The sequence below is a fragment of the Stenella coeruleoalba genome, assembly GCF_951394435.1.
Source record: "Stenella coeruleoalba genome assembly, chromosome: 1".
Lineage (NCBI taxonomy): Eukaryota > Metazoa > Chordata > Mammalia > Artiodactyla > Delphinidae > Stenella > Stenella coeruleoalba.
In genome coordinates, this window is record NC_137169.1 from 35,134,181 (window position 1) to 35,161,985 (window position 27,805).

General features: G+C 51.9%; 3 protein-coding genes across 6 annotated transcripts; 2 read left to right on the forward strand and 1 right to left on the reverse strand.

Moving 5' to 3' along the window:
- Window positions 1-311: 311 nt before the first annotated feature.
- On the forward strand, window positions 312-12,660 carry MPL (MPL proto-oncogene, thrombopoietin receptor; the record flags this gene model as incomplete). Of its 3 annotated transcripts, none has more annotated exons than XM_079942198.1 (12): window positions 312-390; window positions 544-676; window positions 1,017-1,195; window positions 1,712-2,010; window positions 2,412-2,574; window positions 2,831-2,957; window positions 7,133-7,314; window positions 7,477-7,619; window positions 9,520-9,679; window positions 9,873-9,969; window positions 12,048-12,135; window positions 12,350-12,660. In XM_079942198.1, 12 exons carry the CDS (start codon window positions 312-314, stop codon window positions 12,635-12,637), a joined length of 1,938 nt encoding a protein of 645 aa, XP_079798324.1. The 3 variants fall into 3 exon arrangements, with proteins under 3 accessions (XP_079798324.1, XP_079798325.1, XP_079798326.1); XM_079942199.1 differs by having other exon boundaries at window positions 1,712-1,980; XM_079942200.1 differs by lacking the exons at window positions 9,520-9,679; window positions 9,873-9,969; window positions 12,350-12,660 and having other exon boundaries at window positions 12,048-12,113.
- A 5,385-nt stretch (window positions 12,661-18,045) lies between these two features.
- Window positions 18,046-22,057, forward strand: CDC20 (cell division cycle 20). Its single transcript, XM_079930481.1, has 11 exons — window positions 18,046-18,140; window positions 18,298-18,486; window positions 18,601-18,749; window positions 18,837-18,933; window positions 19,116-19,244; window positions 19,345-19,541; window positions 19,661-19,755; window positions 19,905-20,133; window positions 20,290-20,415; window positions 21,340-21,457; window positions 21,825-22,057. The coding sequence occupies exons 2-11, from the start codon at window positions 18,306-18,308 to the stop codon at window positions 22,001-22,003; spliced, it is 1,500 nt and encodes a 499-aa protein (XP_079786607.1). The 5' UTR covers window positions 18,046-18,140; window positions 18,298-18,305; the 3' UTR covers window positions 22,004-22,057.
- A 189-nt stretch (window positions 22,058-22,246) lies between these two features.
- ELOVL1 (ELOVL fatty acid elongase 1) lies at window positions 22,247-27,410 on the reverse strand. Of its 2 annotated transcripts, XM_079930489.1 has the most exons (9): window positions 26,982-27,089; window positions 26,162-26,252; window positions 24,398-24,457; window positions 24,020-24,210; window positions 23,762-23,842; window positions 23,580-23,636; window positions 23,384-23,489; window positions 23,165-23,301; window positions 22,247-22,988 (listed from the first exon to the last, which is right to left on the reverse strand). In XM_079930489.1, exons 3-9 carry the CDS (start codon window positions 24,441-24,443, stop codon window positions 22,767-22,769), a joined length of 840 nt encoding a protein of 279 aa, XP_079786615.1. In that variant the 5' UTR covers window positions 24,444-24,457; window positions 26,162-26,252; window positions 26,982-27,089; the 3' UTR covers window positions 22,247-22,766. The 2 variants fall into 2 exon arrangements, with proteins under 2 accessions (XP_079786615.1, XP_079786614.1); XM_079930488.1 differs by lacking the exon at window positions 26,162-26,252 and having other exon boundaries at window positions 22,249-22,988; window positions 26,982-27,410.
- Between the last annotated feature and the right edge of the window lie 395 nt (window positions 27,411-27,805).

Consider the following 27,805-nt stretch of genomic DNA (forward strand, 5'->3'; position numbering starts at 1 on the left):
GTGAACGTGGACACACGTAGAGGCTTACTCTGCTTTTGGTACATGGTCAAAAAAATGTAACCCCCCCATCTCCCCCCCACCAAAGGTCTGTATCCTCTCTTTCAAATTCTTCCTACCCTCCTGCCCACTCCCACACCCCCTCCCCTGGCCCCCGGCCCCAGTGTGGTCTGGATGGGCCCCACAGGGGCAGGGACAGGGACAGGACGTGGGGCTGTATCTGACAGGAACCTGAGGGGCTGGCCCGGGAGGGGATTGGGGCCCGGCTTCCTGCAGGGAGGATGGGCTAAGGCAGGCACACAGTGCCGGAGAAGATGCCCTCCTGGGCCCTCTTGGTGGTCATCTCCTGCCTCCTCCCGGCCCCCCAAAACCTGGCACAAGTCACCAGCCAAGGTGAGGTATGTGGAGGGTGGAGATCACCTATACCCAGGAAGAGGGAGCCCTGGGAGGGGGATGTGCAAAGTAGGAGGCTCCCATTGGTCCCCGACTCTTGCCCACAAACACACCAGGGAGGACCCAGAGCCCAACTCACCAGCTATTCCTCAGATGCCTCCTTGCTGGCCTCGGACTCAGAGTCCCTGAACTGTTTCTCCCGAACATTTGAGGACCTCACTTGCTTCTGGGATGAGGAAGAAGCAGCGCCCAGTGAAATATATCAGCTGCTGTATGCCTACCCAGGGTATGTGCTGCATCATATATATCATATATATGTACCATGTATGTACCACTCCCCTGTATCTGTCCTGTACATACCACAGCTGAGCCCCATTCCAGTAGCTTCCCTACCTTTGGCGCTATCAGAGGACTCCTCCAAGTACATGCCCTAAGTAGCCACTTAATGAACAGATGTGCTTTGGATACACCCAGCTCACACCCTCTACGTAACCCCTAATCCCACCCAGGCACTGAGAAGAAAAATGGCAGTATTGGAAATAGAACTTGGGTTTGGGCCCAGACCTGGGTCCTCAGGGCTGAACAGGTGGCCGTGTAGGTAGGACGGACTTCTCCTGTGCCCACAGGGAGAAGCCCCGTGCCTGCCCCCTGAGTTCCCAGCGTGTGCTGCCCTTTGGAACCCGGTACGTGTGCCAGTTTCCAGCCCAGGATGAAGTGCGCCTCTTCTCTCAACTGCACCTCTGGGTGAAGAACGTGTTTCTGAACCAGAATCTGACCCAGCGGGTGCTCTCTGTGGATAGTGTGGGTACGAACCATCCTCCTGTCATCCTGGCCCCCCCGTTTGCTGCCCTCAGGCCAGCTCCTAGAATCAGACTGAGCTGTGCTCTTTCAAGACGATGTGGATGTCCCCCCACTACCAGACCCCCAGAGGCACCTCAAGACCCCCTTCTCATTCCTCTTAGCCTCAGCATCCAGAGCTAGACTTCATTTCACACCAGAGACACCCTGACTTTCCCATCATTAACCTATTCATTGACTCACTCATTCATCAGTTACAGAATACCTACCATGTGCCAGGCACTGTGCTAGGTGGAAAGGATGCACAGATGAAGAGAGGTCCCTGCTCTTGAGGAGCACCGAGCCTAACAAACGTGCAACGAGGTCACTGTTCTGAGGACAGGAGAACAGGATAAGGAGCCTCCCTGCCCTGCCCCCGGGGCTGCCCTCAATCCAGCCTCCAGCATCCCCTCTCCACAGTCCGTGGGTTGAGCTGCAGACTGTGGCCCCCAAAGAGTTCTCACGTGCCCTGTCTCACCTTCAGGCCTGCCAGGTCCCCCCAGCCTCATCAAGGCCATGGGAGGGAGCCAGCCAGGGGAACTTCAGATCAGCTGGGAGGTCCCAGCTCCCGAAATCAGTGAATTTCTGAGGCACGAACTCCGCTATGGCCCCAAGGATCCAAGGAACTCCACGGGTCCCACAGTCACACTGCTGCTGTCCACAGAAACCTGCTGCCCAGCTCTGCGGAGACCAAACCTAGCCCCAGCTCCGGACGAGTCTCCGTGTGCTCAGCCCGTGATGCCCCAACAGGATGTACCAGAGCAGACCCCCACAACTAGAGAAGTATCCTGGCCTTCTTCTGCTCCACCTCCCGATCTCCTGCCCACAATTCTGCCCCCAAGAAAGGATAGGCCATACTTCGGGGATTCCAGGCTGGGTTGGTCCTTAGAGAGTTAGTATAGGCTCTGATTAGGAGCCATGTCTATTTAGGGATCTCCCACTTTGGGTCATTCATACCAACAAGATTGAGAGCTTCAGGCCTCCAGGTTAATGGGGATTTCCCTAAAAAGCCCTGAACTCCACCCGAAACCCACTGACCTGGCTCCCAGCCTGTGTGCATATCTATCCGGTGAAGAACTGAGTGTCTCTCCACAGGCATGTTGTGGGGCTTCAGATATAAGAGGTGGAGGCTCTCTCGGCTGAGAGGCAGACCTAGATTCTGAGGCTGGGATTCTTCTCCCAAGGCTCCATCTCTGACAGTGAAGGGTGGAAGCTGCCTCCTCTCAGGGCTCCAGCCTGGGAACTCCTACTGGCTCCAGCTACGCAGCCAACCTGATGGGGTCTCCCTCCGTGGCTCTTGGGGATCTTGGTCCCTCCCTGTGACCGTGGACCTGCCTGGGGATGCAGGTGAGTCAACAAAGGAATGGGGAGATGGGGAGGAGATAGAAAAGATCTCTAGAGAGGCCTGGGCTGGATATGGAAGCTCTGCAAACCATGGTCCTTCCTGATGACCTCAAACTTGCCACTGGACAGAATGAACTATGTTCAGGGAGAAAAGACAGAATAGGAGTAAATGTTCCAAGTTACGTGTGTAAAGATGATCTGGACACCCTATAGAGTAGGAGCACGTGGGCTCTGATGGGACTTCCTTCTCTGACCCCAGTGGAAATTGGACTGCAATGCTTTACCTTGGACCTGAAGAATGTTACCTGTCAGTGGCAGCAACAGGACCATGCTAGCTCCCAAGGCTTCTTCTACCACAGCAGGGCATGGTGCTGCCCCAGAGACAGGTGAGAACTGAACTGTTGACTGAGCTTGATGTCATGGGAGAGAAGCACAACCTTGCAGAAAGAAGGGAGAGATTGTCCTGGTCCTCTTCACTCCCCTCCCTTGTCCGCCAAACCAAACAGCCTCCATGCTCTCATCCTCCAATGGGTATTGTATCTTTTCAACCTCTCTTCATACTCGCTGGGAATGCCTTGGTTTCATGCAGCTTTAATCATGTCACCTGGACCATTCCAGCAGCCTACATTCTCATCTACCTCCGATTTACCCCCCATGCTGCTGACAGACTGGCTTTTGTTAAACTCAAACTTTGCATGGCCTTTCCCTACTCAAATATGCACTGCAGCTTTTCACTATCTATCAGATCCAATCAAAACTTCACCTGGCCTTCAAGAATTTCCACCAAACACCTCACTGACCTGTTACTTCCTTCATATCAAGTATATAACCGAGTCTTACTGATTTTACCTGTTAAACATCTCTAGAATCTGTCCACTTTTCTTCTTCACTGCCATCATCCTAGTACAAGCCATCATCATCTCTCACTTAGGCTATTGAGAAGTCTTATTAACTGATCACTTCTTGGATCCTCCAAAACATTCTCCACACAGGAGCTGGAGTGATTTTTTAAAAGTGCAAAAAATAGGGACTGCCCTGGCGGTCCAGTGGTTAAGACTTCGCCTTCCAATGTAGGGGGTGCGGGTTCGATCCCTGTTTGGGGAGCTAAGATCCCACATGCCTCGCGGCCAAAAAAACCAAAACATAAAACAGAAGCAGTATTGTAACAAATTCAATAAAGACTTTAAAAACGGCCCACATCAAATCTTTAAAAATAAATAAAGAAATAAAAGTGCAAAAATAAATACAACATCCTCTGCTTAAAACTCTTCCAAGGTCCACAGCTTCCACTGATCTTAGGACAAAGAAGAGAACACTACTGTGACCGTCTAAAGTTCTAAAAGGCTCAGCCCCTACCAATGCCTTCAGTTTCATCTTATACTATGCTGCCTTTTGTGCTCTGTGCTCCAGTACTGGCCTATTTTGTTCCCCCTACCTGCCATGTCCCCTCTTGCCTCTGGATCTTTGCACATGCTGTTTACCCAACTCTCCTATCTTTACTTAACCTTTATTTATCCTTCAGATCTCAACTCAAATGTCACCTCCTCAGGGAGCCCTCCCCTGACCTTCCTCCTTAGGTCCAATGGCACTATTATACATCCTTGTTGTACCACGTACCTCCCCTTCTTAAATACTTATAATAGTTACGATTTTACATTGATACCTCACATAGTTTTTTTCTTTTGGCTGCGTTGGGTCTTCGTTGCTGTGCGCAGGCTTTCTCTAGTTGCGGTGAGTGGGGGCTACTCTTTGTTGCAGTACGAGGGCTTCTCATTGCAGTGGCTTCTCTTGTTGCAGAGCACGGGCTCTAGGCGCGCGGGCTTCAGTAGTTGTGGCACGTGGGCTCAGTAGTTGTGGCTCGTGGGCTTAGTTACTCCGCTGCATGTGGGATCTTCCTGGACCAGGGATCGAACACGTGTCCCCTGCATTGGCAGGCAGATTCTTAACCACTGTGCCATCAGGGAAGTTCCATGGTTATTTGATTGATGACAAAATTCTGTCTCAGAGTTCCAGTTGAGAAAGGCTGATCTTGACTATACATGATCCATGAGGGCAAAGTCAGTGTCTGCTTTTACTCACCAATATGTTCTCAACTCACACGGTGCCTGGAATACAGTAGATGCTCAGTAAAAAAAAATTGTTGAATGAATGAATAATGAAAAAACCCACTATTAACAGTTTTAATGTATTCTTCCAGATTTTACATGCATTTACATATGTCTATACACAATATTCAATTTTCAATATAAATTGGATCACATTATATGTATGATTTAGTAACTTACTTTTTTACTTAAAAATATGTCTTGGAGATCATTACAAAAAGATGTAACGCATTCTTTTTAATAACTGCACAGATTTCCACAGTATGGAGGGGCCATGAATGGATCAAAAGGTGGCAAAACCGAATTCACATATTCCCTACCAAAACCTGCTCCTCCTCTTCTTGTCCATCCTGCTATCAAATCAGTTTTCCACCTTGAACCTCTGCCATTTCTACACCCTCCATATCCAATCAGAAACGCTTGTCATTTCTACCTGTACAGTATCCCTTGAATCCATCTATTTCCCTCTACCCCAACTACCACAACCCTACTTTCAGATCCTCATAACTTTGCATGTAAAATACCATAACATTGTCCTAATAAATTTCTCTGCTTCTAGTGCACCCTCACAAGTCCTCTCTTACAAACTGCAGTTAGAGTGACTTTCCTAAAGTACAAAGCTAACGACGACAATTCCTGTTTAAAATCTTTAAACGTCTCCATCATTACTGCAAGATTAAGTTTACGCTCCTTAGAAAGGCAATAAGGCCATCCATGACCTTGGTCTGCTCACATTTACCACTCCCCACCAGACCCTCTATGCTAAAAGCATTCTGCACCACTTAGAATTCCCCCAGAGTACCATATCTCTTATCTGTGCACAAGCATGTGCCTGGGATGTCTGTCTGTCCCCTTTGCCTGTCCTGTTTCGAGTCCAGGACTCAGTCTAAGCACCGCCTTGCACGGGAACTATCCTCTGAGCCTCCCCATCTGGGTTAGATGATCCTCCTTGATATTCCCAAGCCAGCCCGTGCACATCACAGAAAAATATCATCTGTTTGTTTTTCTACCTTTCCCATTGAAATGACAGGTCCTTGAAAATTATTACTCTGTGTATTCATAGGGCCTATCACAGTGCCTGGCACATAGTATCAATTATTTGTTGAATAAATTAGTAAACATAAAAAAATATAAAACGATAAATAATTTTAGTAATAGCTAGTCATTTAGGGGTTATAATCAGGAAGGAGGCAGGATTTATTTGTTCAATAAACAATTATCGAAGGCGACTATGTTCCAGGCACTGGGGATAGAGTGACAAAACAGAAAAGCTTCTGGCATTGTTGGGGCTTCCATTTTAGTCGGGAGAAGGGAAGAGGGGGTGAGAAACAAGTAAAGAAATAAAGGAACAAGGTTATATGATAGAGACTAAGTGGGAGGGTGGGGGAGGGGTGCTAATTTCACCTGAGTGGTCGGAGAAAGCCTTGCCAAGGACGTGACAGGTGAGCTGAGACCCAAGTGGCAAGAAGAAGTGAGTCACGTGAGATCTAGAGGCAGGGCAACCCAGGACAAGGTGAGCTGCAAAGACAGGTCATCTGGTATATCTGCTGCACAGAGAGAAGGCCTGTGTGCATGAAGGGTGGTAAACTGGTGTGAGAATTGTAGGAGATGAGAATGGGGAGGGAGGGAGGAACTCAACCGTATGGAGTCCTATAGGCTCTGGTATGGAGATTGGATTTTATTCCAAGGGGGATGGGGAGTCATTGAAGGATTTTAAGCAAAAGAGTGACATGATATGATTTACATTTCAAAAAGATGTTTCTTTGTGCAATTAAAAAGAAGTAAGAGTGGAAGCAGGATCACCAGTTAGAAATTTGCCTTAATCCAGGCAATGGATAATGGTTTCATCTAATGCAGCTGCGGTAAAGATCAAAATAAATGGACAGATGTGTCAGATATTCTGGACATTATCAGATCAACACTTTGGATCTTGTTGCTGTGTGGAGAGTAAACTGAAGGGAGTGGCAGAAATGGAGGCAGAAAAGCCAGTTAGGAGGCTGTTGTAATAATCTATTAATAAAATAACATTTAGAGGTGACTAAGAGGGCCGCCTGATGAGAACAGTTTAAAAACATGTTTTCCTCCAGAAAGATGAAAGCTCTTTAATCTCTGAAATAATAACATTCAAAGTAGGCATTATTAACTCATTTCACAAATGAGGAAACTGAGGCAGAGATAAATCAAGTAATTTGCCCAGAGTTATACACCAATAAGCCAAGACCCAAACTCTATAGCCCATATGCTATTTTCCTATCTCATCTAGCTCTTTTCTCAAGAAGAGGCTGGACACCAAAACAAACCTCAGAAAACCAAACATTATGACACGGGAGAGAAAGGCCTGTAGGCCCATCCAAAGAACAAGTTAGATTATAATCCAGTCCCCTGTGGGATGGGGGATATGAGGATTAGTCTCTGAGGCAAGCCTGATTCAATGACTCTATGGGACTGATTCGTAGGGACCCCGTCTGGGAGAAGTGTGAAGAGCAGAAGAAAAATCCAGGATCACAGCCCTCCCAGTTCTCCCGCTGCCACTTCAAGTCACGAAATGACAGTGCTATTCACATCCTTGTGGAGGTGACCACAGCCCAGGGTGCCATTCACAGCTACCTGGGCTCCCCTTTCTGGATCCATCAGGCTGGTAAGAACTTTCTCCCCTTCTCCTCCCACGTAGTTCCCACCTCTACCATATCTGACCCCATGCCCAGGATCACCAACTCTGATACTTCTGACCCGTGGCCCTGGTGACATGATGTCTCATGCACAGAAGGGCTTAGGCCAGTCCCTGCTGATGTCCCTGTAGTGCTCATTCCCACTCCAAACTTACACTGGAGGGAGGTCTCCAGCGGGCAGCTGGAACTGGAATGGCAGCACCCATCACCCTGGGCAGCACAAGAGACCTGCTATCAGCTCCGATACACAGGAGAAGGCCATCAGGACTGGAAGGTACAGTCAAGGAACAAATGCCCCCAGACCTCATAATCAGGGTATCCCTGACTTTCACTGTATCTGTTATCAGGAGTGAAGGTGTCTGTGTATTCACGTCTGAGCTTGTTTATCTATGTTTTATCTGATTCAGCTGGTATCTTAATCTCTCTTTGGCATCTGACATGCTGACTACTCCTATTTAAAATTTTCTCCTTCCTTTGCTTTTGGGATATCAGTCTCTCCTGATTCTCGTACCACCTCTCTGACTGAACCTCCTCGCTCTTTTCCTGGCTCCTCCTTTCTACACTTCCTTAATAGGTTGTGCTTCCAACAGTCCCATCCTAGACTCTTTTCTCCTCTAGATAAATATATATGCTCTCCCTAAGTGAGTGCTTCAACTCTGTGGTTTCAATGACTATACGTTAACCATCCCAAACTTATCATTCCAACACCCATATGAAAAGGAACTTCTATACCATAGGTGAATTACGTAAATTTTTGAAGTCTCAATTTCCTCACTGGTGAAATGGGGATAAAGCTATGTACTTTCCAGAGTTACAGTAAAAATTAAATATATAAATATTTAGCATACTGTCTGGCAGATAGAAGGTGCTCAATATTCATTAAATATTAGTTTCTTTCTTTACTTTTATTCTCATTCACCACATGTATATACAACTTCTTACCAGACAGCTCTATCTAAAAGCCCCCAGGGCATTTCAGACTCAGTATATCCAAAACTGAACTCATCTTCTTCCCCAAACTTATTTTACTTTTTTACTGAAGTTACATAAAGTAACACAAATCTTAAATATACCACTGATTAATTTGTACATGTGTATACAGCCATGTAACCATTACCCAGATCAAGACAGAGATTACTTCTAGCACCCCAGAAGCGTCTCACGCCCGCAGGTCACATACGCACACCCTCCAAGGAAACCACTACTCTGACATTACCACTCATAATTTCTGACTGTTGTTGAACTAATAAAATAGAACCATACAGCATTTCTTCCTCAGACTTACCTCTCCCGTTCCTTGTCTCTGACAGTGGCACCAACACTTACCCAGTTACCCGAGTCTGGAATTATCTTTGACTCTTCTCCCTTTTCCCTTCCCTCTATTTATCAACAAATTAGTTGAGTTTATTGTACTAATAGGTCTCATGTCCCTACTACCACTGGCTTAACCTCACCTTTGACCATCCAGCCGGCCCATGCATGCTCTTAGTACACAGAACACTCTGTAACCTCCAATCAAGCAACAGGCAGCATTACACTCTTCTTGGTGCTCCCGTGGTACCTTACTTATATCATTATTATTGCACTAATTATTTCTTGTAACTATTTACTTGTTTGGGTGTCTTACTCTTCATGTTTGCTAACTGATCAAGTTAATAATGTCTCCCTGCTTGTACACACGATTCTTGTTCCCTGTGCTTGGAATCTCTCCTCGTACCCCCAGCACCTAGCACAGTGCTGGCATCCTCTACTCAGAGGATGTTATTTGTGGCCTGGTCTACGTGGCTCCGAGTATCTGAGCGTGTCCGGGGTTTCCATCGGCCGACCTGGTCTGGTGCGTGCCTGGTTACTGTGTGTGTACCAGATCTCTGTCGGTTTATCGTATGTATATGTGTCAGGATGAGTAGTACTCTGTGTAGATGAGTCTGTGTGACGGGGGTGTACCGCGCCAGGCTGGGCGAGGCCGCAGGCAGGGCGAGGCTCTCTGTCCTGGTGTTCTCTCCAGCCAGCTTCCGCCGGGATGACCGTTTTCTGCCAGCGAGGCTCTCTGGGGGAAATCCCCGGGGACTCAACGCGGTAGGATTTCGGTCAAACAGATGCCGAGTTCTAGAGGCCCCGACGCCGGCCCACCCGGACCGGGAGCCTGACCACCCGCCCGCTTCTCCTCTGCGCAGGTGCTGGAGCCGCCTCTCGGGGCCCAGGGAGAGACCTTAGAGCTGCGCCCGCGCTCCCGCTACCGTGTACAGCTGCGCGCCAGGCTCCACGGCCCCACCTTCCATGGGCCCTGGAGCGCCTGGTCCGACCCAGTGAGGGTGGAAACCGCCTCCGAAACCGGTGAGGGCCGAGCCAGAGCAAAGGCGGTCAGCGCCTGCGCGAGCGGAGGGGCGCCGGCGCAGCGAGGGGCGGGGCCGCGGCTGAGCCGACTTACCCGGCGCCCCGGGGCGGCGAGGGGTGGGGCCTGGCGGACCGGGGAGGGCGGCTCCTGCCAGGCGTGGCCCCCCGAGATCTGACTGCTTTTGTCCATTAGCCTGGATCTTTTTGGTGACCGCTCTGCTCCTGGTGCTGGGCGTCAGCGCCCTCCTGGGCCTGCTGCTGCTGAGGTGGCAGTTTCCTGCGCACTACAGGTACCGCTCCGGTCAGGCGGGAGACGGGGCCGTGGTCCGGGCGAGGCCAGCGGCCTCTAAGGAAGCATCCCCGCGTCACTCTATGTCACCCGCTCTCTGGACAGTCCCACATCCACACCTGTGGCGTCAGCTGCTCCCAGCGCGTCTTCCCCGGGAGTCGCACTGCCTCCTTACACTCTAACATGCCCACTCCACGGGACACCCCAAACAGGCCCACCTTCTGACTCCTCATCTCAGTAACAAGGCTACTGTCCCCCTGTCACCCAAGCCGGAACACTTAGGCGCCACCCTCGCCCTTATCCAGTCTGGTCTGGTCATTCCACCTCCTAAAGCTCGCTCAAACAATAGCCCTCTTTCTCTAGCGGTACAGGCACTACCTGACTCCCCAAAACGGAGCCCCTTCTCCCTCCAATCTAGCCTCACGCAGCCATCAGAATAATCTTTCTAAAACTGCACACATGAACTTGTCACTCCGCCTCCTTAAGTCACATTATTAGCGCCCCAGGATAAAGCCCAGACGCTAGAATGACAAGGAAGGCTGCGCAAAATCTGGCCCCTGCCAGGATTTCCACCCTCCCACCATGTGCATCAGCCTTGCCAGACTGTTGGTGATTTCCTCCCCAAGTCAAGAGATTCTACTTCTCAGTGCCTTTGCACATAATGTCCCGTCTGCCAGGAATATCCTCCCTGGATGACTAATACCCATTTATCTATAAATAACTTTCTTCCCCAACTCCTAGGAAACCTTTCCTGACCTTCCCCTATTGGCTACTTTCTTTGTGCCCCAATGCAGACTTCTTCCACCGTACCAGAAGCATTTTACTGCATTCATTTCTTTATCTGTCTTCCCTATGCTTTACTTGGTCATCCTTAAATCGATAGCACAGGGCCTGCTAAATAGCACACACTTAAATAAATGTTATTAATGAATGACTTGTTTGTGTGGGGAGACTAAGGCTGAGGAGAAATGTCATTGGAAGTTATAAACATGAAGGACAGAATCCATACCACCTCAGTCCTTCAGTTGGTAACATCTCTCGATTCTTGAAGACTCAGCTCAGAAGGTAACTCCTGCACGTGGCCTCTTTAGATGACCCTAGGCTAGATTAGATGCCCCTCTTCTGTGCTGCATCTCTCCTTGAACATGTCTTTGAGCTTTTAATCCACTCATATGTATGAGCAGACCGCAATGCAGCCTCTATGCAAGTAGCCAGCGCCAACAAAAAAGTTGGGAGAGAGGAGGGAGGTGGTGCTGCTGAACCAGGCGTACTCAGTTCCTTTTCCCCAATTTACCAGATACATCACTCCTCCTTCCCTGGAGAGATACGAGTGAGGTCACAGAAGAGGCCTGAAATGTCGTTCAGCTAAAGTCCCTCCATGTGGAAATATGAGCCTAAGGAATTGGAGGTTCCCCCAACATACCTTAATCCACGTTCTTCCTGGAGAGACCACCTTCCCCAGTAACTTAATAAAAGCCCCATTGGTTCTCTCCATTCATTCATTCAACTAATTTCTTGAGAACCTATTATGAGCCAGACACTGTTCTACACCCTGGAGCTACAGGAGTGAGCAAATAGACAAACTCTTTGCTCTCATGGAGTTTACATTCTCGTATATGTGATATATATAAGGATCTAATAAATACACAATAAGTCAAGTGCTATAAAGAAAAGTAAGCAGAGCAGGAGACAGAGAGTGATGGGGAAGGGAGGTGGTTCTATTTTAGGGCAGTCAGGGAAGGCCTCTGAGCAGGACGACGTCTGAGCAGAAACCTAAATGAAGTGAGGGAACAAATCAAGTGTTCCAGGCAGAGAGAACAGGAAGTGCAAAGGCCCTGAGGCAGGAGTGTTTGAGGACACTCAAATCCCTTTTTTGAACCTCCGCACTGCTGAGTTCCCTCCACCACCAGAGGTTTCCTTTTCACCTATGCTCCACTACCTTACTTTACTGCCTTGACTACACTGTTACCTCTCCAAGCGTGCTCCCCCACCTCACTGCCTCCCCCCACGGCCCCCCCTCAGGGCTTCCCTCCTAACTCACTGCCACAACTCAGTCTCCTTCTCTTCCTTCTCCTCAAGGAGCCTGAGGCATGCCCTGTGGCCCTCAGTTCCAGACCTGCACCGGGTCCTAGGCCAGTACCTTAGGGATACTGCAGCCCTGAGTCCGGTGAGTGCACCCCTGCTCTCCACCACCCACCACCAGCCCTGTGTGGAGCTGGATCCTTGCCCTACCACACAACTTTTCCAAGGCCCTTGCCCACCAGCATGCCATCCCTGGGCCCTACCTCCAGCCGAACCCTCCTTTCTACACAATCCAGGTCCTGCTCCCACAGGACCTGCTCTAATCCAGACCCCTTCCCCCCCTCTCCCATCTCTCCCAGCCCAAGGCTGCAGTCTCAGATGCCTGTGAGGAAGTGGAACCCAGCCTCCTTGAAATTGTACCCAGGTCCTCAGAGAAGACTCCCTTGCCCCTATGTTCCTCCCAGGCCCAGATGGATTACCGAGGATTGCAGCCTTCTTGCCTGGGGACCATGCCCCTGTCTGTGTGCCCACGCATGGCTGAGACAGGGTCCTACTGCACCACTCACATCGCCAACCATTCCTACTTACCACTCAGCTGCTGGCAGGCCCCTCGCTCCCAGTACCCTGGACAGATCCAAACCCTCTAGTCCTTCCTTCTGAACTTCCCTACCCACCCCATCCCAACAACACAACCATCTCAGACCTCACGTCCTTCCCGGTTGTCTACCCTCCTAGCTGGGCTTCAGAACACTGATCTTTCAGTCCTGCTGCTGACATTAATCCAGGACAAGGCTCATTTGACTAAGCTTCTCTAAATTTCACCTCCTTTCTCTCTCCTCTTTAATGCCAAACTCCTTGAAAAGGAGTCTCCACGTCCTGACTCCCATTTGCTCCTCAGACTCCTTCAATTCATTCCCCTACTACCACTCTGCTAATGAAACTACTCAGGCAAAACTCACCTCAAATTTTTCTCATCACAAGATCCAATCAGATTTTGTTAATTCTCAATCCATTTGATGTCTCTGTTGTCATTTGTCATGGTGACTACTCATTTCTCCTTTAAATTCTCTCCTCCAGGGCTTGCATACATCACCATCTCTCCTGGCTCTGCTAGGGCCTCTCTGAGTATACTCATAGTTAAGAGCGTAAGCTCTGGAGTCAGAGCTGGGTTCAATTCCTGTCTTTCCCATTTGCTAGCTGTATGGCCTTGAGCAAGTAAAGTCTTTGAGCCTTAATTTTCTCATCTATAAAACAGGGATAATAACAGAACCCCACAGAGTTGTAAAGAGCATTTAGTGAGATAATCTAAGTAAAGCACAGTAACTAGGACATAGTAAGTGTTTGATATGTCTAAACTATGGTAATTATTCCTTCCTAATCTTATCCTGGAATCTCTTCCACTCCTTAATTACTGCAGTCCCTCAAGAGTCCATTCTTAACAGTCTCCAATCCCATCGGTTCTCATTGCCTTTCCTATATGCTGACCATTCCAAAGTTCTCATCTCCAGCCCAGACCTCTACTACAGCACCTGTAATGGTTTATGCAAGTAACCGTTTACATGTCTGTCTTCTGTTACTAGATTGTGAGCTCCTTGAGGGCAAGGGCTGTGATTTATTTGTCTTCCCTCCAACCCCCACCCCCCAGCACCTGGAGCAGTGCTTGGTGCATGGTAGCAGGCCTTCAATAAATGTTTTCTAAATGAAGGAAATCTTTCTGGACAATGCTGCCTTAGCCCCATGCCTCTCATCCTCTCTGCCATTCATATGCAGCAGTAAATGTGCTTAGCCATTCTGATTATGGATTCCCCTGACCCATTCAAATTCTCAAGCAAACAGTATTTTTTGCTGACTCCAAATATACCCACTGTGTCAGTCAGGGTCTTGGCAGAAATAGATGATGCACTCAGTCTGGGTATCTGGATGAGAGTTTAATAAAGGACATATTTATAAAGATGAGGCAGGATTTAGGAAAACCATCAAGGAATAGTGCAGTAACCCGGGGCTAACAACAGCTGGGAGCCGGTACCCACCGCACCCCACCCTGGGCATCGAGGGGTAACGGGAGAGAGTAGTTATGAGACAGGGAGAGAGTAGCTACAGAGAGGGCTGCCTGGCAGGAGCCGTGGCAGAGAGCTACAGCCAACCTGTGGGGATATGGCAGGGACGGAGCCAGGGGAACAAATAGCTCATGTCTGCCCTCCCCTTCCCCCAAACCTCACTCTCTGATCTCCTGATCTCCTCCATCTGCCCTTACAAAGTACTGCAAACCTGGTGGCTTAAACAACAGATGTTTATTATCTCTTAGTTCTGGAGGCTAGAAATTCAAGGTGTCAGCAGGGTTGGTTGCTCTTGAGAGCCGTGAGGAAGACTCTGTTCCATGCCTCTCCGCTAGCTTCTGGGGGTGTCCTGGCAACCTTCAGTGTTTGGATGGTAGAAGCATCACCGACACCTCTGCTTTCATCTTCACATGGTATTCTCCCTTGTGTGTCTGTGTCCAGACTTTTCCAGTTTACAGGGACGCCAGTCATACTGGATTAGAGCCCACCTAAATGACCTCAAGTCAACTAATTATACCTGGAGTGACCCTATTTCCAAGTAAGGTCACACTCTGAAGTACTGGGGCTTAAGTATGCAACGTATAAATTTTGGCGGGGAGAGACACAATTTAACCCATAACATCCTCCCATTGGTGGAATACAAACAGACACCAGAGCCCAAGGGAGTCCATTGACGCAGGCCATGTGAGTCAGCCTCACAGGGCACAGGGCAGAGTAGAGGAGGAAGAGTGGACCTGGATGGGACAAATGGATGACATCCGGTATACTCACTTTCCATAGTTCCTTCCCCAAGCCACGTTCAAGGCTCCAACTCTACTCCTAGGGACTCAAAACTAGGATTGAGATCCAAACCACTGCACCTCCCACCTTTCCACCGACTCAGCCATCATGTCCTGACCCCTTATACTTCCTAAATCCAGCCTCCTCTTCTCCATCTCCACTGAGCTATCACTACAGCCTCTACCTAATATCTCTGCCTCCAGTCTCTCCCCCTAAGTCCAACCTGTATGTTGCCTCCAGATTGATCTTCCTGTTCATCTCACTCCTTGCTCACTCCTTACCTCTAAATCTTTAGCTTGACCCTTCAGAACTGATCTCGTTCTCTTCTACTATTTCCCCGTGTGAGGATTAACGGTGTTAACACAATTACTATAGTAAATAGTCAGTGTTTACAGGGTTATCTTTTTTTTTTTTTTTTTTGCGGTACGCAGGTCTCTCACTGTTGTGGCCTCTCCCGTTGCGGAGCACAGGCTCCGGACGCGCAGGCTCAGCGGCCATGGCTCACAGGCGCAGCCGCTTCTCGGCATGTGGGATCTTCCCGGACCGGGGCACAAACCCGCGTCCCCTGCAGCGGCAGGCGGACTCTCAACCACTGCGCCACCAGGGAAGCCCAGGGTTATCTTTTTTTTTTAAATTAATTTTTAAATTAATTTTTGGCTGCATTGGCTCTTCGTTGCTGCGTGCGAGCTTTCTCTAGTTGTGGCGAGCGGGGGGCTACTCTTCGTTGCAGTGCGTGCGTGGGCTTCTTATTGCGGAGCACAGGCTCTAGGCGTGTGGGCTTCAGTAGATGTGGCACGCGGGCTCAGTAGTTGTGGCTCACGGACTCTAGAGTGCAGGCTCAGTAGTTGTGACGCACGGGCATTGTTGCTCCGCGGGCATGTGGGATCTTCCCGGACCAAGGATCAAACCCGTGTCCTCTGCATTGGCAGGCGGATTCTTAACCACTGAGCCACCAGGGTAGTCCCTACAGGGTTATCTTTATTTTTAACCCAACTGGGCTGTTCCACCCGCTGAATATCACCTATATTTTATTCCCTCCATGTCCTCTGCTTCCCTACATTCAGGTCCTTCCAGTGGGAGTTCCCCAATCCAAGCAGCTCCTCAGCCTCTAATTATCTATCTCTAAAGCCTTGTTCTCCTTCCCTCCAGCCTAGGAGGAATTGATCTTTCTCCCCTAGACTGAAAAAGCTGCCTGTGTTTTCTATCCCCTTTCTTCCTGGGCAAGGTGCTTGTTCTACCCTCTTCCATCTCCTCTGGCTCTTCACCTTCAAAGATGCATAGGCATCTTGATGCTGGCATTCCCTCCAGCTCCCATGCACTACCCTCTTCTTCACTCCCAAATTTCTTATACAGGTAGCCCATGCTTGCTGCCTCCACATTCTCCCCACCCTTCTTTCTGCAACCCCTTCCAAACAGAACCCAAGCACCGCCTCACCTGATCCCTTTCTCTCCAAGGTCACCGAAGATTTGTTTCCCAATAGCCAACTCTGACCTTTTCTGTCATCACTCTATTTGACCATTTTGTATCATATTAGAATCCCTCCAACTTCAAGGTCCATGTCAGTTATAATCTCCACTGGCTTCTTTCATTCCTTTATTTTTAAATGTTCAAATTCCCTGAAGTTGTACTCTCATTTACCCTGTTGTTCTTTTCCTCTACAGTGACCCTCACACCAGAAGCTGCAAATTGCTCGCTATGTTCTGCCCTCAGAAATGTTTTGTTTGGCCCTTACCTGCACAGAAACTCTCACTGACTCCACAATGCCTGGCAGATAAAGTCCAAATTCCTTAGCTTAACATTGAAGGCCCTGACCAGCCTGACCTTTCTATGTCCTCTGGGGTTCAGGGACTCCCCATTTCCAACCCCAGGATATCTAACTCCTTGTTTTCCAAAGTAATTGGAAAGAGACAGCATGAATGCTTCAAAATTAAAAATAATAACAATGTCATTTGGGTTAAAGGCCCCCAAATTTTCTCTGTCATCATCAGAGTTGATCTTAGGCTAATGATTGAAAACGCGATTTTTTCTAGCCTCTCACTGGGGCAGTGTAGCATATGGTTAGATTGCTGAGGTTCGTTAGATAGTTTGGCTCCACTAATTACTATGGCCTGTATGCCTTTGGGCAAGTTTCAAACCTTTCCCTGACCAGGTTTCTTTTTTTGTAAAAAGGGAATAAAGCATCTGCTTTATGGGATTAAGGATTAAACGCAGTAATGTATGTAAACTGTTTAAATACCGCAGTTAGCAGATGGCCAGTAAATGGTACCCATGATTATTTTTATTATTGTTGCTTCACCTCTAAGCATATCATACAATTCACTGAAGTCATTATTAGAGCACGGATTGAATGGGAGTTAGGCCTGGACTCCTAACAACATGGGACCTCGGGCAAATCCTTTCTTGGGCCGCGGTTTCTTCACCTGTAAAATATGGGTATGTTGCTGGGATGCGGAGGGTGCACCATGTGCAGATTAGACTAGCGGATCTCTAAAATTCCTGACATCTCTAAAGCCCCATGGGGGTGAGCCCCTGTTTCCCTCGCAGGGCAGTCCAATCTTATCTCCCAGATAGGCAGATCTGAATCCTGAATCCTGATCTTTTTTCTTGACCATAAGGAATTCACCCCTCTTTCAGCCTCATTTTCCTTGTTTGTAAAACAACAACAAACAAAACAGTTTTTAAAAACAAACAAATGAGCACCTTCTTTCCTATCAGTGTTTCCGCAGGCACTAAGCTAACAGTGGACGCTCCCGCCTTCTTTCTGCTTCTAAGCTGCTCAATCAACTCCTGCCCCCGCCTCCCTGCCCGCGGGCCGGCTGGCCGGCCAGCCACTGCATGTAACCTCCTCTAAAAAGGCTCAAGTGCTTTAGGTCATTACGCCGAGTCCTGCACTTTGTATCATAAACACGATCCACAAGCAGAGTTAAGCGTGAAGGGCGGGTGCGGGGAGGCTGAGGAATGAATGGAAGCGACTGGGGAATGCACGCAGCTCAGGCCCCGCCCCCAGACGCGACGCGACGCCACGCGCCCCGCCCCGCCCAGCCCAGCCCCGCTTTCCGACACCTGGTGGCGCAGGACCTGCCTTTGCCTCTCTCCCAGCCTTCAACCCCCGCTCCACTGCTGGACTCCCGTGAGATCTGCGACTTGCCCCGGAAGACCCGCCCCCTGTGCCGTGGAGGCCAATGGGCAAGGGCGACAGTTGCGACGGTTGGGTTTTGAAGGAGCCAATGAGTGCTCGGAGCGGAGAGTTTAAGAAGCGTAAATCCGCACTGCTAAGGCCGGTCTGGAATCGGAGTCTGCTTTGAGCTGACGGTGAGAGGCGGCTGGGCCGAGCGAACCGGGGTGAGGCCGCGGCCGGGGGTGCCGGGCTGGGGGGACTGCGGCCGGGGGTGGCCCTGTGTGGTCGGCTGTCCCAGAGCACGGTCGCCTTCCTTCCTCCGGGGCTCAGCGGGTAACCCTCCCCCTCCAGACACTCCCATGGCCCAGTTCGTGTTCGAGAGTGACCTGAACTCGCTGCTGCAGCTGGATACACCCATCCCCAATGCACCCCCTGCGCGCTGGCAGCGCAAGGCGAAGGAAGCCGCGGGGCCGGCCCCCTCGCCTATGCGGGCAGCCAACCGATCCCACAGTGCCGGCAGGACCCCGGGCCGAACTCCCGGTCAGTAGGGTGCGGCGGGACGCGGTCAGGAAGAGGGAAGGGCTGAGAACAGCCTTCACGACTGCTCCCATGGGAGCCTGTTGTGACAGTCTGACTTCCCTCTCCCTGCCCCAGGCAAATCGAGCTCCAAGAATCAGACCACTCCCAGCAAACCTGGCGGTGACCGCTATATCCCCCATCGCAGTGCTTCCCAGATGGAGGTCGCTAGCTTCCTCCTGAGCAAGGAGAACCAGCCCGAAGACAGTCAGACGCCCACCAAGAAGGTATGTGTCCCAGGGGGACTTAAGGCAGGAAACCGATCTGTATAATCTGGATGATACCACCACCTCACCACCACGCTTACGTGCCAGGAACATCAGAAAGCATGGGCTTTGAACCTGAACGGTTTTGATGTGGAGGAAGCCAAGATCCTTCGGCTCAGTGGAAAACCACAAAATGCCCCAGAGGGTAAGACCTGAAGTTTTCAGCTCTTGGAGGGAGGTGTCATTCCATCCCCAGGGCTCGGGATAGATGAGATGGCTCTTCCCACCTAAGACTGAGGGGAGTGAAGGTGCTTCTCTGGCCTTCCTGGTTAGGGGCAGGGGGAGGTGTCAATTCTCCCAGTGTCTAGACCTACTGCGTTGCTACAGGTTACCAGAACAGACTGAAAGTACTCTATAGCCAGAAGGCCACGCCCAGCTCCAGCAGGAAGACCTGCCGTTACATTCCTTCCCTGCCAGACCGGATCCTGGACGCCCCTGAAATCCGGAATGACTACTGTAAGTGCAGCCTTCTCCCTGACCGGTGGATGGAGAAAAAGGGAGAGAGAGGGACTAGGCAAACTAGAAAGCTCATGCTCTTCCCTTCCCCCTCTGGCAGACCTGAACCTTGTGGATTGGAGCTCTGGGAATGTACTGGCTGTGGCTTTGGACAACAGTGTGTACTTGTGGAGTGCTAGCTCTGGTGACATCCTACAGCTGCTCCAATTGGAGCAGCCTGGGGACTATATATCTTCTGTGGCCTGGATCAAAGAGGGCAACTACCTGGCTGTGGGCACCAGCAGTGCTGAGGTGCAGGTGAGACTTGTCCCTGTGCTGCAGCTCTATTGTTCCCCAGAACAAGACCCCCAGGGGTCTTGCCCAGCAGGAGGCTGTTAATGCCAAGTCCTGATCTTCATGGTCTTCTCTCTCTGTAGCTATGGGATGTGCAACAGCAGAAACGGCTTCGAAACATGACCAGTCATTCTGCCCGAGTGGGCTCCCTCTGTTGGAATAGCTATATCCTGTCCAGGTTAGTGGTTTTTGCTAGTCTGTTACAAAATCAGTCTATGATTTTGGCCCCCTCTCCCCGGACTGTACACCTCTGAACTGAAGCAGCTCTGGCCTGCTGGTGGCGTTTGGCACTGCTATAGGACCTGATTCCCTTCCTCCCTCCTGCAGTGGCTCACGCTCTGGCCACATCCACCACCATGATGTTAGGGTAGCAGAACACCATGTGGCCACATTGAGTGGCCACAGCCAGGAAGTGTGTGGGCTGCGCTGGGCCCCAGATGGACGACATTTAGCCAGTGGCGGCAACGATAACTTGGTCAACGTGTGGCCTAGTGCTCCTGGAGAAGGTGGCTGGGTTCCTCTGCAGACATTCACCCAGCATCAAGGGGCTGTCAAGGTGAGAGTGGGGCTGGGCTGGGCTGGGCCTCTGCAGACTCTCACTCGGAACCTCTGGGGACATGGGATGGTGGCATTGGACTGGGTTAATCTGTGAGCCCTATAGCTCTGTGTCTAGCTCTAGTACCTGCTGACCCCAACTTTTTATCACACCTAGGCTGTAGCTTGGTGTCCCTGGCAGCCCAATGTCCTGGCAACTGGAGGGGGCACAAGTGACCGACACATTCGTATCTGGAACGTCTGCTCTGGGGCCTGTCTGAGTGCTGTGGATGCCCATTCCCAGGTAGTCTTCCTTATTCCAGCCTCTCACTCCCAGATGCGTTCTTAATTCTATATAGCCTTCTGGGCAACCATGTCCCCTCCAGTGGCTTCACCGATGCTATACCCTGATGGTTTCCAAACTTCTAACTCAGCTCTCACTCATGAGCTCCAGACCCACATTTCCAACAGTCCACAGAGAGCTTGTCTCTAACGCCACGTGCTATAGGTGGCGCCACCCTAATATGTCCCAAATTAAACTTGTCACTTCTCCTTGGCTCCCTGAAATGCATTCCTCATCCTCCTATGTTGTTGTGAGGGACACCACTCAGAAATCTGAAAAGCCTAGAATCTTTCATCCTCCCCACCTAGTCACCAAGACGTCTCAGTTTTACCTCAGAATATCATTTACACGTGTCCCCTCCCCTCAGCCTCATCCTTCTCCCCAGTGGAGGCTCACAGCACTGGTCTTTTCATATCTCTTCCAGTCTGTCCTCTACACTGGTCTGGGTGGTCCGTTTCTGTCCTCTTTAAACCCTGCAAGGGCTCCCTATCACCTACAGTATATAATCCAAATGCTTCAGAATGATATTTGAGGCCCTTGCTGGTGTGTCTCCCTGCAAGCACTGCAGCTTCCTCTTGCCACCCCCTTGCCCAGCACATGCAGCCTTCATTCTAACCTTGGGCTCAGGTTCAAATTCTGCCTCTGCCTCCTACTAACTTAACTTGCATGTGATCTTAAGCAACTCGCTGAACTTCCTTCTGCTTGATTCCTGATCTGTAAAGTGAATAACAGTTATAACTCTCAAAAGGCTTTTGTAAGGACTACACTCATTCAAGTCTGAGTCCGTAGCACCTGGTAGGGTGGCTAACACCACGGTGGACTTGGTTCTGATTTGAGTGGTGTTGGCTCTATGTACGTCATGCCCATGCCATTCCCTCTCCACAGGTGTGCTCCATCCTCTGGTCTCCCCACTACAAGGAGCTCATCTCAGGCCATGGCTTTGCCCAGAACCAGCTGGTTATTTGGAAGTACCCAACCATGGCCAAGGTGGCTGAGCTGAAAGGTAGGTGCTAAGTGACAGAAACCAGAAACAAAAGGGCACGTATTGTATGACTATTTATATGAAATGTCCAGAAGAGGCAAATGCAGAGAGGGAGAAAACAGATTAATGGTTGCTAGAGGCTGAGGGGAGAGGGTAATGAGGACTTTCTTTATGGAGTGATGAAAACATTCTGGAATTACTGTTGTGATGGTTGCACAACTCTGAATATACTAGGAACCAATGAACTGTACACTTTGAAAGGATGAACTTTATAGTGTGTGAGTTGTTAATTATCTCAGACTGTTATAAACAAGCTCTCAGAATTGGAAGGCTGTAGGCATCTACCTTCATTTGTACTGCTCTCACTTTCTCCCTCCTCATGCCCCAGGTCACACAGCCCGGGTCCTTAGTCTGACCATGAGCCCAGATGGGGCTACAGTGGCATCAGCAGCAGCAGATGAGACCCTGCGGCTGTGGCGCTGCTTTGAGTTGGACGCTGCCCGGCGGCGGGAGCGGGAGAAGGCCAGCGCAGCCAAAAGCAGCCTCATCCACCAAGGCATCCGTTAAGGACCAGCTCGGCTCAGTTTTTTGCGTTTTTTTTTTTTTTTTTTTTTTTTTTTACTTTTCTAATAAAGTCACGTCTCCCTCTTCGCCTGGCATGACCTCTGTCCCAGCAGCCTTCCCCGGGGCTCCTCTCTACTGTGATCAGAGAGCTAGAAACATCCATCCTGTGGGCACCTTGACCATCCCTCCTGTCTGCAGACAGGCTGGCAGGCTTTGTACCCACCTCCTCCATTCACGCATGTACACACACAGCCTCAGTGGTTTCCTCTGTCACTTTTAATGAAGACATAAAGGAGTGAGCAGCCTCCACAGGCTGTATTCCCAGGCCCCCACCACCCTGACCTTTGGCCAAGAAGCTCCTACTTCAGTGTGGGGTGGAGAAGGAGGGAGCCTGGGTCCACAGTGACAGATTATTGCTGACCTCTTCAGTGTGAGGAAAAAGGCCACACGACCCTGGTGGGGGCCAGCCCTGAGTGCTCCTCTCCCACGTGTAAGGCAGGGAGGGGGAAATAAGTGTCCAGCCCTTTCGGCCCCTGGCTCTGGAGTGGCAGAGGGCAACGAGGCCTTGTCCCTGGGGCTGGCCAGAAGAGGAGGAATGGAAGCAGTGGTCCCTGTGTACCAGCTGTGGGGAGCAGAGGACCTGTCACCTGCTCAGTCCTGACCACATGAGCCCTGGTCACAGGTGTAGCTGGGGAGGACAATGACAGATGCTGCCCGAGGTGCAGTCCTGAGGCACTTAGGTGGGCGCCTAGCTAGGCCATGTTTCTCAGTTAGCCTTGACTTTGGCAGTACCTGGAGCTCCATTTTGCTGAAGTACACGGGGCAGCCGCTTGCCTTTGGTGTAAGACTGATACCAGAAATTGGAGAAGAGCAAGAAGAAGATGGTGCCGTACATCCAGATGAGGTGGATGATGATTGGATACTGGTAGTTACAGCTGGGCATGAAGTAGTACTGGGAGATGTGCAGCGAGACCAGGACAAACTGGATCTAGGACAGAAAGGCAAGGGTCAAAGGGCACAGTGAGAGGACCGGAGGGAAAGGGGGTAGAAAAACAGAATGCCGAGTAGGGAGGGCTGGGGTCAAAGGTGAAGTAGGCTGGCTAAAGGTAGGATCCGGACCAGAATGCTGAGGGGATGGTTGTAGGTCAGGCTCAGGCCCCTCACCAGCTGGACAGCTGTCATGTGCTTTTTCCACCAAAGGTAGGGCTGAGCCACAGGGCCAAGGGCAGACAATCCGTAGTACAGGTACATGATGACGTGCACAGAGGAGTTGATCATGGCGTGGAAAGAGCCCATTCCTCCTGTGCATGGACAATCAGGACCTGAGTTGGGCCTCTGGTGCCCAGTGCCTGTCCCTCCTCCCCCGTGGTCTTCACCACTCACCTGGAGCAAATTTTACCCCCCACCACCAGCTCCAGGGAAGCACTGAGTGGTGGAAGACATGTAGGAAGGTCACCTGTCCATCTTTCTTCCGGAGAATAAAGATCACCTGAGAGAAGAGTGGGGTAAGGGGTTTCAGAGCCAGGGCCTCTCACTCCTTTCTCCCCCATAAGTTCTCGAATCTCATGTAACTACTCACCGTGTCCATCAGCTCAATGAACTTGGAGAACAGGAAGAGCCAGGCCACTCGGACCATCTGTAAGAAGTCAGGGCAGCCTTAGGACCGCCAAGAGCCTCTCTAAACTGGCTCATGAGCACAGGGCACATCCAAACTGCTCCTATCCCCAGGTTGCTAAGGACCTGGCCTCCGTCCCCACTTACCCTCAGTGCCTCCGGGTTGTTGGAAAAGTCCACTGGGTCGCAGCGCCAGGTGTAGGTACTCAGCCAGCCAGACATCAGGAACTATGAAGGGGTGTGGATTAGACCGCCAGACTTCCCTCCCTCCCCCAAGTCTCTTCTGTTCTCTAGACGGAGAAATAGAGCTGAGCCTCTCTGGAAAGGAGATGCCATGCTCTGGCCCTAGGGCCTGCCCCTTATCCTGCCGGCAGGAATTAAAGCCTAGGCATCCTGGGGGCCCACCTCATAGACGATGTAGAGGGAAAATGCCACCAGTGAGAAGTTGTAGACAACCATGAAGCTGCGGAGCTGGAAGGGCTTCCGATTGGCCATGATGCGAGGCCCAAGTGAAAGAACGAAGTACACGTAGGTCAGGAGGATAGAGGTCATTAGCAGGGGGGACCCCATCAGAGGGTAGCCCTGGATCCGGGGATCTGTGAATAAGGGTCAAAGGAGTCAGGAAGGGTCACAGAGTCCAAAGGGTCCCCACCAGGTGTGCAGACATGAGGTCAGGTCACAAAGGGTCAAGGGATTTGAAGGGACTCTCCACCATTAGGAGACAGCCCTAGATCCAGGGATCCCAGGGTGGGAGGGAGAAAGGGTTGGAGGACAGCATCTCACCTGCATGCTTCATCATCTCCTGGTACAAGTTCACAACAGCCTCCATCCTGGCTAAGGACTCTGGCGAGGTAGGGAGGATGGGTGTCAGACAGGGCCGACTGTGTTCCCCCCACGCCCCAATTTCACCCCTGACCCACAGACAGGACACAGACCAGACGCGACAACTCCCAACACCTCGCTGCAGAAAGGACAGAGCAGTGAGAGGAAGGAATTGCTGGGGACTAGGGTGAGGAGGAGGCCGCTCGGGGTTGGGGGCGGGATCTGCTTCCCGCATACTCTGCCTGCCTGGGAAGGGCTCTTCCGCCCTTCCTCTCCACACCTTCCTCTCCTCTCCTCACCCTCTGCTCCTCTCCAGAGATTTTTACTTCCTGACCTCCCCTCCCTTCTTCCACAAGAGGACTCTCAATTTCTGGTCTCTTTCCAGAGAGTCTTACTTCCTAACAACAGGGAACTCACCTCCAGAACGAACCTCCTCTCCCTTCCTTGCCAGTCCCTCACCTCGCCAGCCCTGGGGTCTTCCTTCTCTCCAGGGGTCCTCCCCTTCAACTTCTCCTGCCCCATTTCAGGATGCACATCTCCCGGGATGGTCCCTCCTGTCCTCTCCCCTGCTGAGTCACCCCCTCGGGCTCTCCTCTGCCCTCCTTGGCTCTCACCTCCAGCCTCTCCTCTCCTCTCCGGAGCTCTCCTCTCACCCTCCCTCTCCAGGAGCCTGGCTCTTTGAGGCTCCTGCCCTGGCGGCTCCACCTGTCTGACTAGATCTGGCAGCAGCCCCGCCCTCTGCCTGCCCCGCTGTACTGCACATGGGGTGGAGGGTGGGTCCAGGCCACAGTTCAGTACCTGGGGGACCCACCAGGATTGAGAAAGCCAAGTAGAGCCCAGGACTCACCACCCGCCCACCCCAGACCAGTCAGATGAGCTAAGGTTCTAGGTTTTGGCTAGAAACCTCCCAGGACGCCAGCCCCAGGCCTAGCCTTGGCCCAAAGAGAACTGCTGAAAACCCACACCCAGCATCCCCTCCTAAATTAGCCATAAATTCTCAGTTTGTCCTGCTTCAGAATGGGTACCATCACCCTTCTCTCCCAGGGAGGGGCAGGGAGTGGCATGTGAGGAGGTGGGGAGTAGGGGAGGTCTCAGGAATCTTCCCCTCCCTCAAGTAGGGGGTCATAATGGCTAGGCCCTCTTCCCCTCAGAGCCTGAAGGAATGTCGGGGGAGGGCTCACCGGGACACAAAAGCCTTGGCCCAGGCGGAGGACAGCCTGGGACTCGAGGCAGTCCCAGAGGGGCAAGGCGTTCCCCGAACAGCCAGGACAGCAGATGCTCTGCGAGCTGCCTGCACTGTGGTCGGCCAGGCTCCCTCTACCCAGAGAAGCACCTGTGCAGGTACTAAGTGAAGAACACACCTTCTGACACAGCTACGGAGGCTGCACACGCGCCCCTCACACACACGTCACAGACGCTCCCCCAACTTCCATGCCGACCCACAACTGCCCCATCAAGGTCAGGCTCCAAGTCCTCCCATACACAGAGCCCCTGTCACAGCTCCCCGCCACCAACGACAACTCGCCAGTGGCTATAGCTCGTGCACGCAGAGCCCACCTGGCTCCTGCAGGCTGCAAGTGCCCTCCTCTGACACTCTGACCACCCGGACAACTCTTCATGGACTTTGACATGCATGGTCTCTAACACTCAGGCCTGCTCCTAGCTACGTTCACACTGGCAAACACACCCAAACACACACACACTCTTTCACAGGACCCGCATTACCATGTGCAAGTGCTTGTGCTCAAACGCAGGTTTCCTCACACGTCTGAGTCTCAGATGAATGTGGTCACATACATAAACTCACACAGCCCACCTGCAGGTGAACGAACCCAACATCACCCACACTGTGTGCAGACGTATACCTGTCCTGGGTCAGGCACACCCACAGCTCTCTATTCACGGATGGCAGTCACCATTCTTCATTCATTCATTCATTCATTCATTCACAATCAGACTTTTGTTGGCTGCTTATTCTGGGGTAGGGCCTACCCAGAGGCACGTGATGTAACACACAGGTCCTCCCGACCCATGTGAGCTTGCCAGCTTGTTATCTCCCAGGCTCTCTCAGCCACCATCCCCAAGTTCACCTCCCCCCAGCCTACACACGCATGCACCCTGGAGGTCTGGGGTGGCTCGAGGCTTCTGGAAGGACCTCTCCCCAAGTTTGAGCTGAATCTGGGTGTGTCCCCAGTGGGGGAACTCAGTCTGGTCCTTCCTTCCTTTCAGATGGATGAAAGGGAAAGGCAGACAGGCAAAGGAAGGGGGCGGTGGCGGTGCACAAGGGCGCCAAGGGTTGGAAGGAGTAAGAGGGGGAGAGGGGCAAGAGAAGGAGGTGGTAGAGGAAGGCCCAGGTTCAAGCAAATGGGGGCCTGGCGGGAGGGAGGCTGCTGGGGAGGCCCAGCCCCGGAGAGCTGGGACCTCCCACCCACCCTCCCCAGGAACGGCCTCGCCCACAGCCTGGGCAGGGCAGGGCAGGCCGGGCGGCCCAGCGGGGCAGGGGCCTGGGCACGTGGCGAGCCCGCCCTGGGAGGTCCCGACTCACCAGTGGGGGCCAGGCGGGCAGTCGTGGAGGGCTCGGAAGGAGCAGGGCCGGAGAGGTGTCCCCAGGGCCAGGCTGCCTGCCACTTCCTCATCTGCTGGGCCGACTTTCTGTCACCAGAGGGGGAGGGGGCGGGCCGGGTGGGGGGCGCCCGCTGATTGGGCCGCGGGCTGAGGCAGGAGGGGCCGGCCAGCCCCGTCTCTGCTAGGCCCGCGGGGTGGGGGCGGGGTGGGGGCGGGGGCGGGGGCGGGCCGCCGGGCCCCGGGCAGGAAGCACGCCCAGCCCCTGCTCCCTACCCCTTCCCGCCGCATCGCCTCCCATCTCCGTCAGCTCGCGCGGCCTGGCCCCGGCCCGCCCCAGTTGCACCCTGCGCCTTCCTGACGTTCAGCCTGCGCATGGCCTCATTCTGGGCCCTCTGGGGGTTTATCCACCAACAAGACCAACACAGCTTCTTTCGTGGCCGGTCCACCCGGCCTGGGACCCTGGGAAAAGTTCCAGGGTCAGCCCTCCCCGCAAAGAGCTCCCTCTCTAGAGGGTGGGACCGGAGGGGTGGGCTGCAGGCAGCCTGTGTGTGTGCGGAGAGCGGACTGGGGCAGCGGGGAGGTCTCAGCCCGAGGGAGAGGCTGCGCGGGGAAGCCTTCCCTACCAGCCCATAAACTTGGATGAGCCTAGCGTTAGGAGTTGCTGAAAGGATTGTGTGGACTGGAGGTGGGAGAATACAAGTAGCCTGGGGCAGCAACAAGTTAGTGAATCACTGGCTACACTGGCCTTCAAGGTAGTAAAAGGAAAAAGAGGGAAGTGAAGCCAGCTGTGGCTGTAGTGGTCTT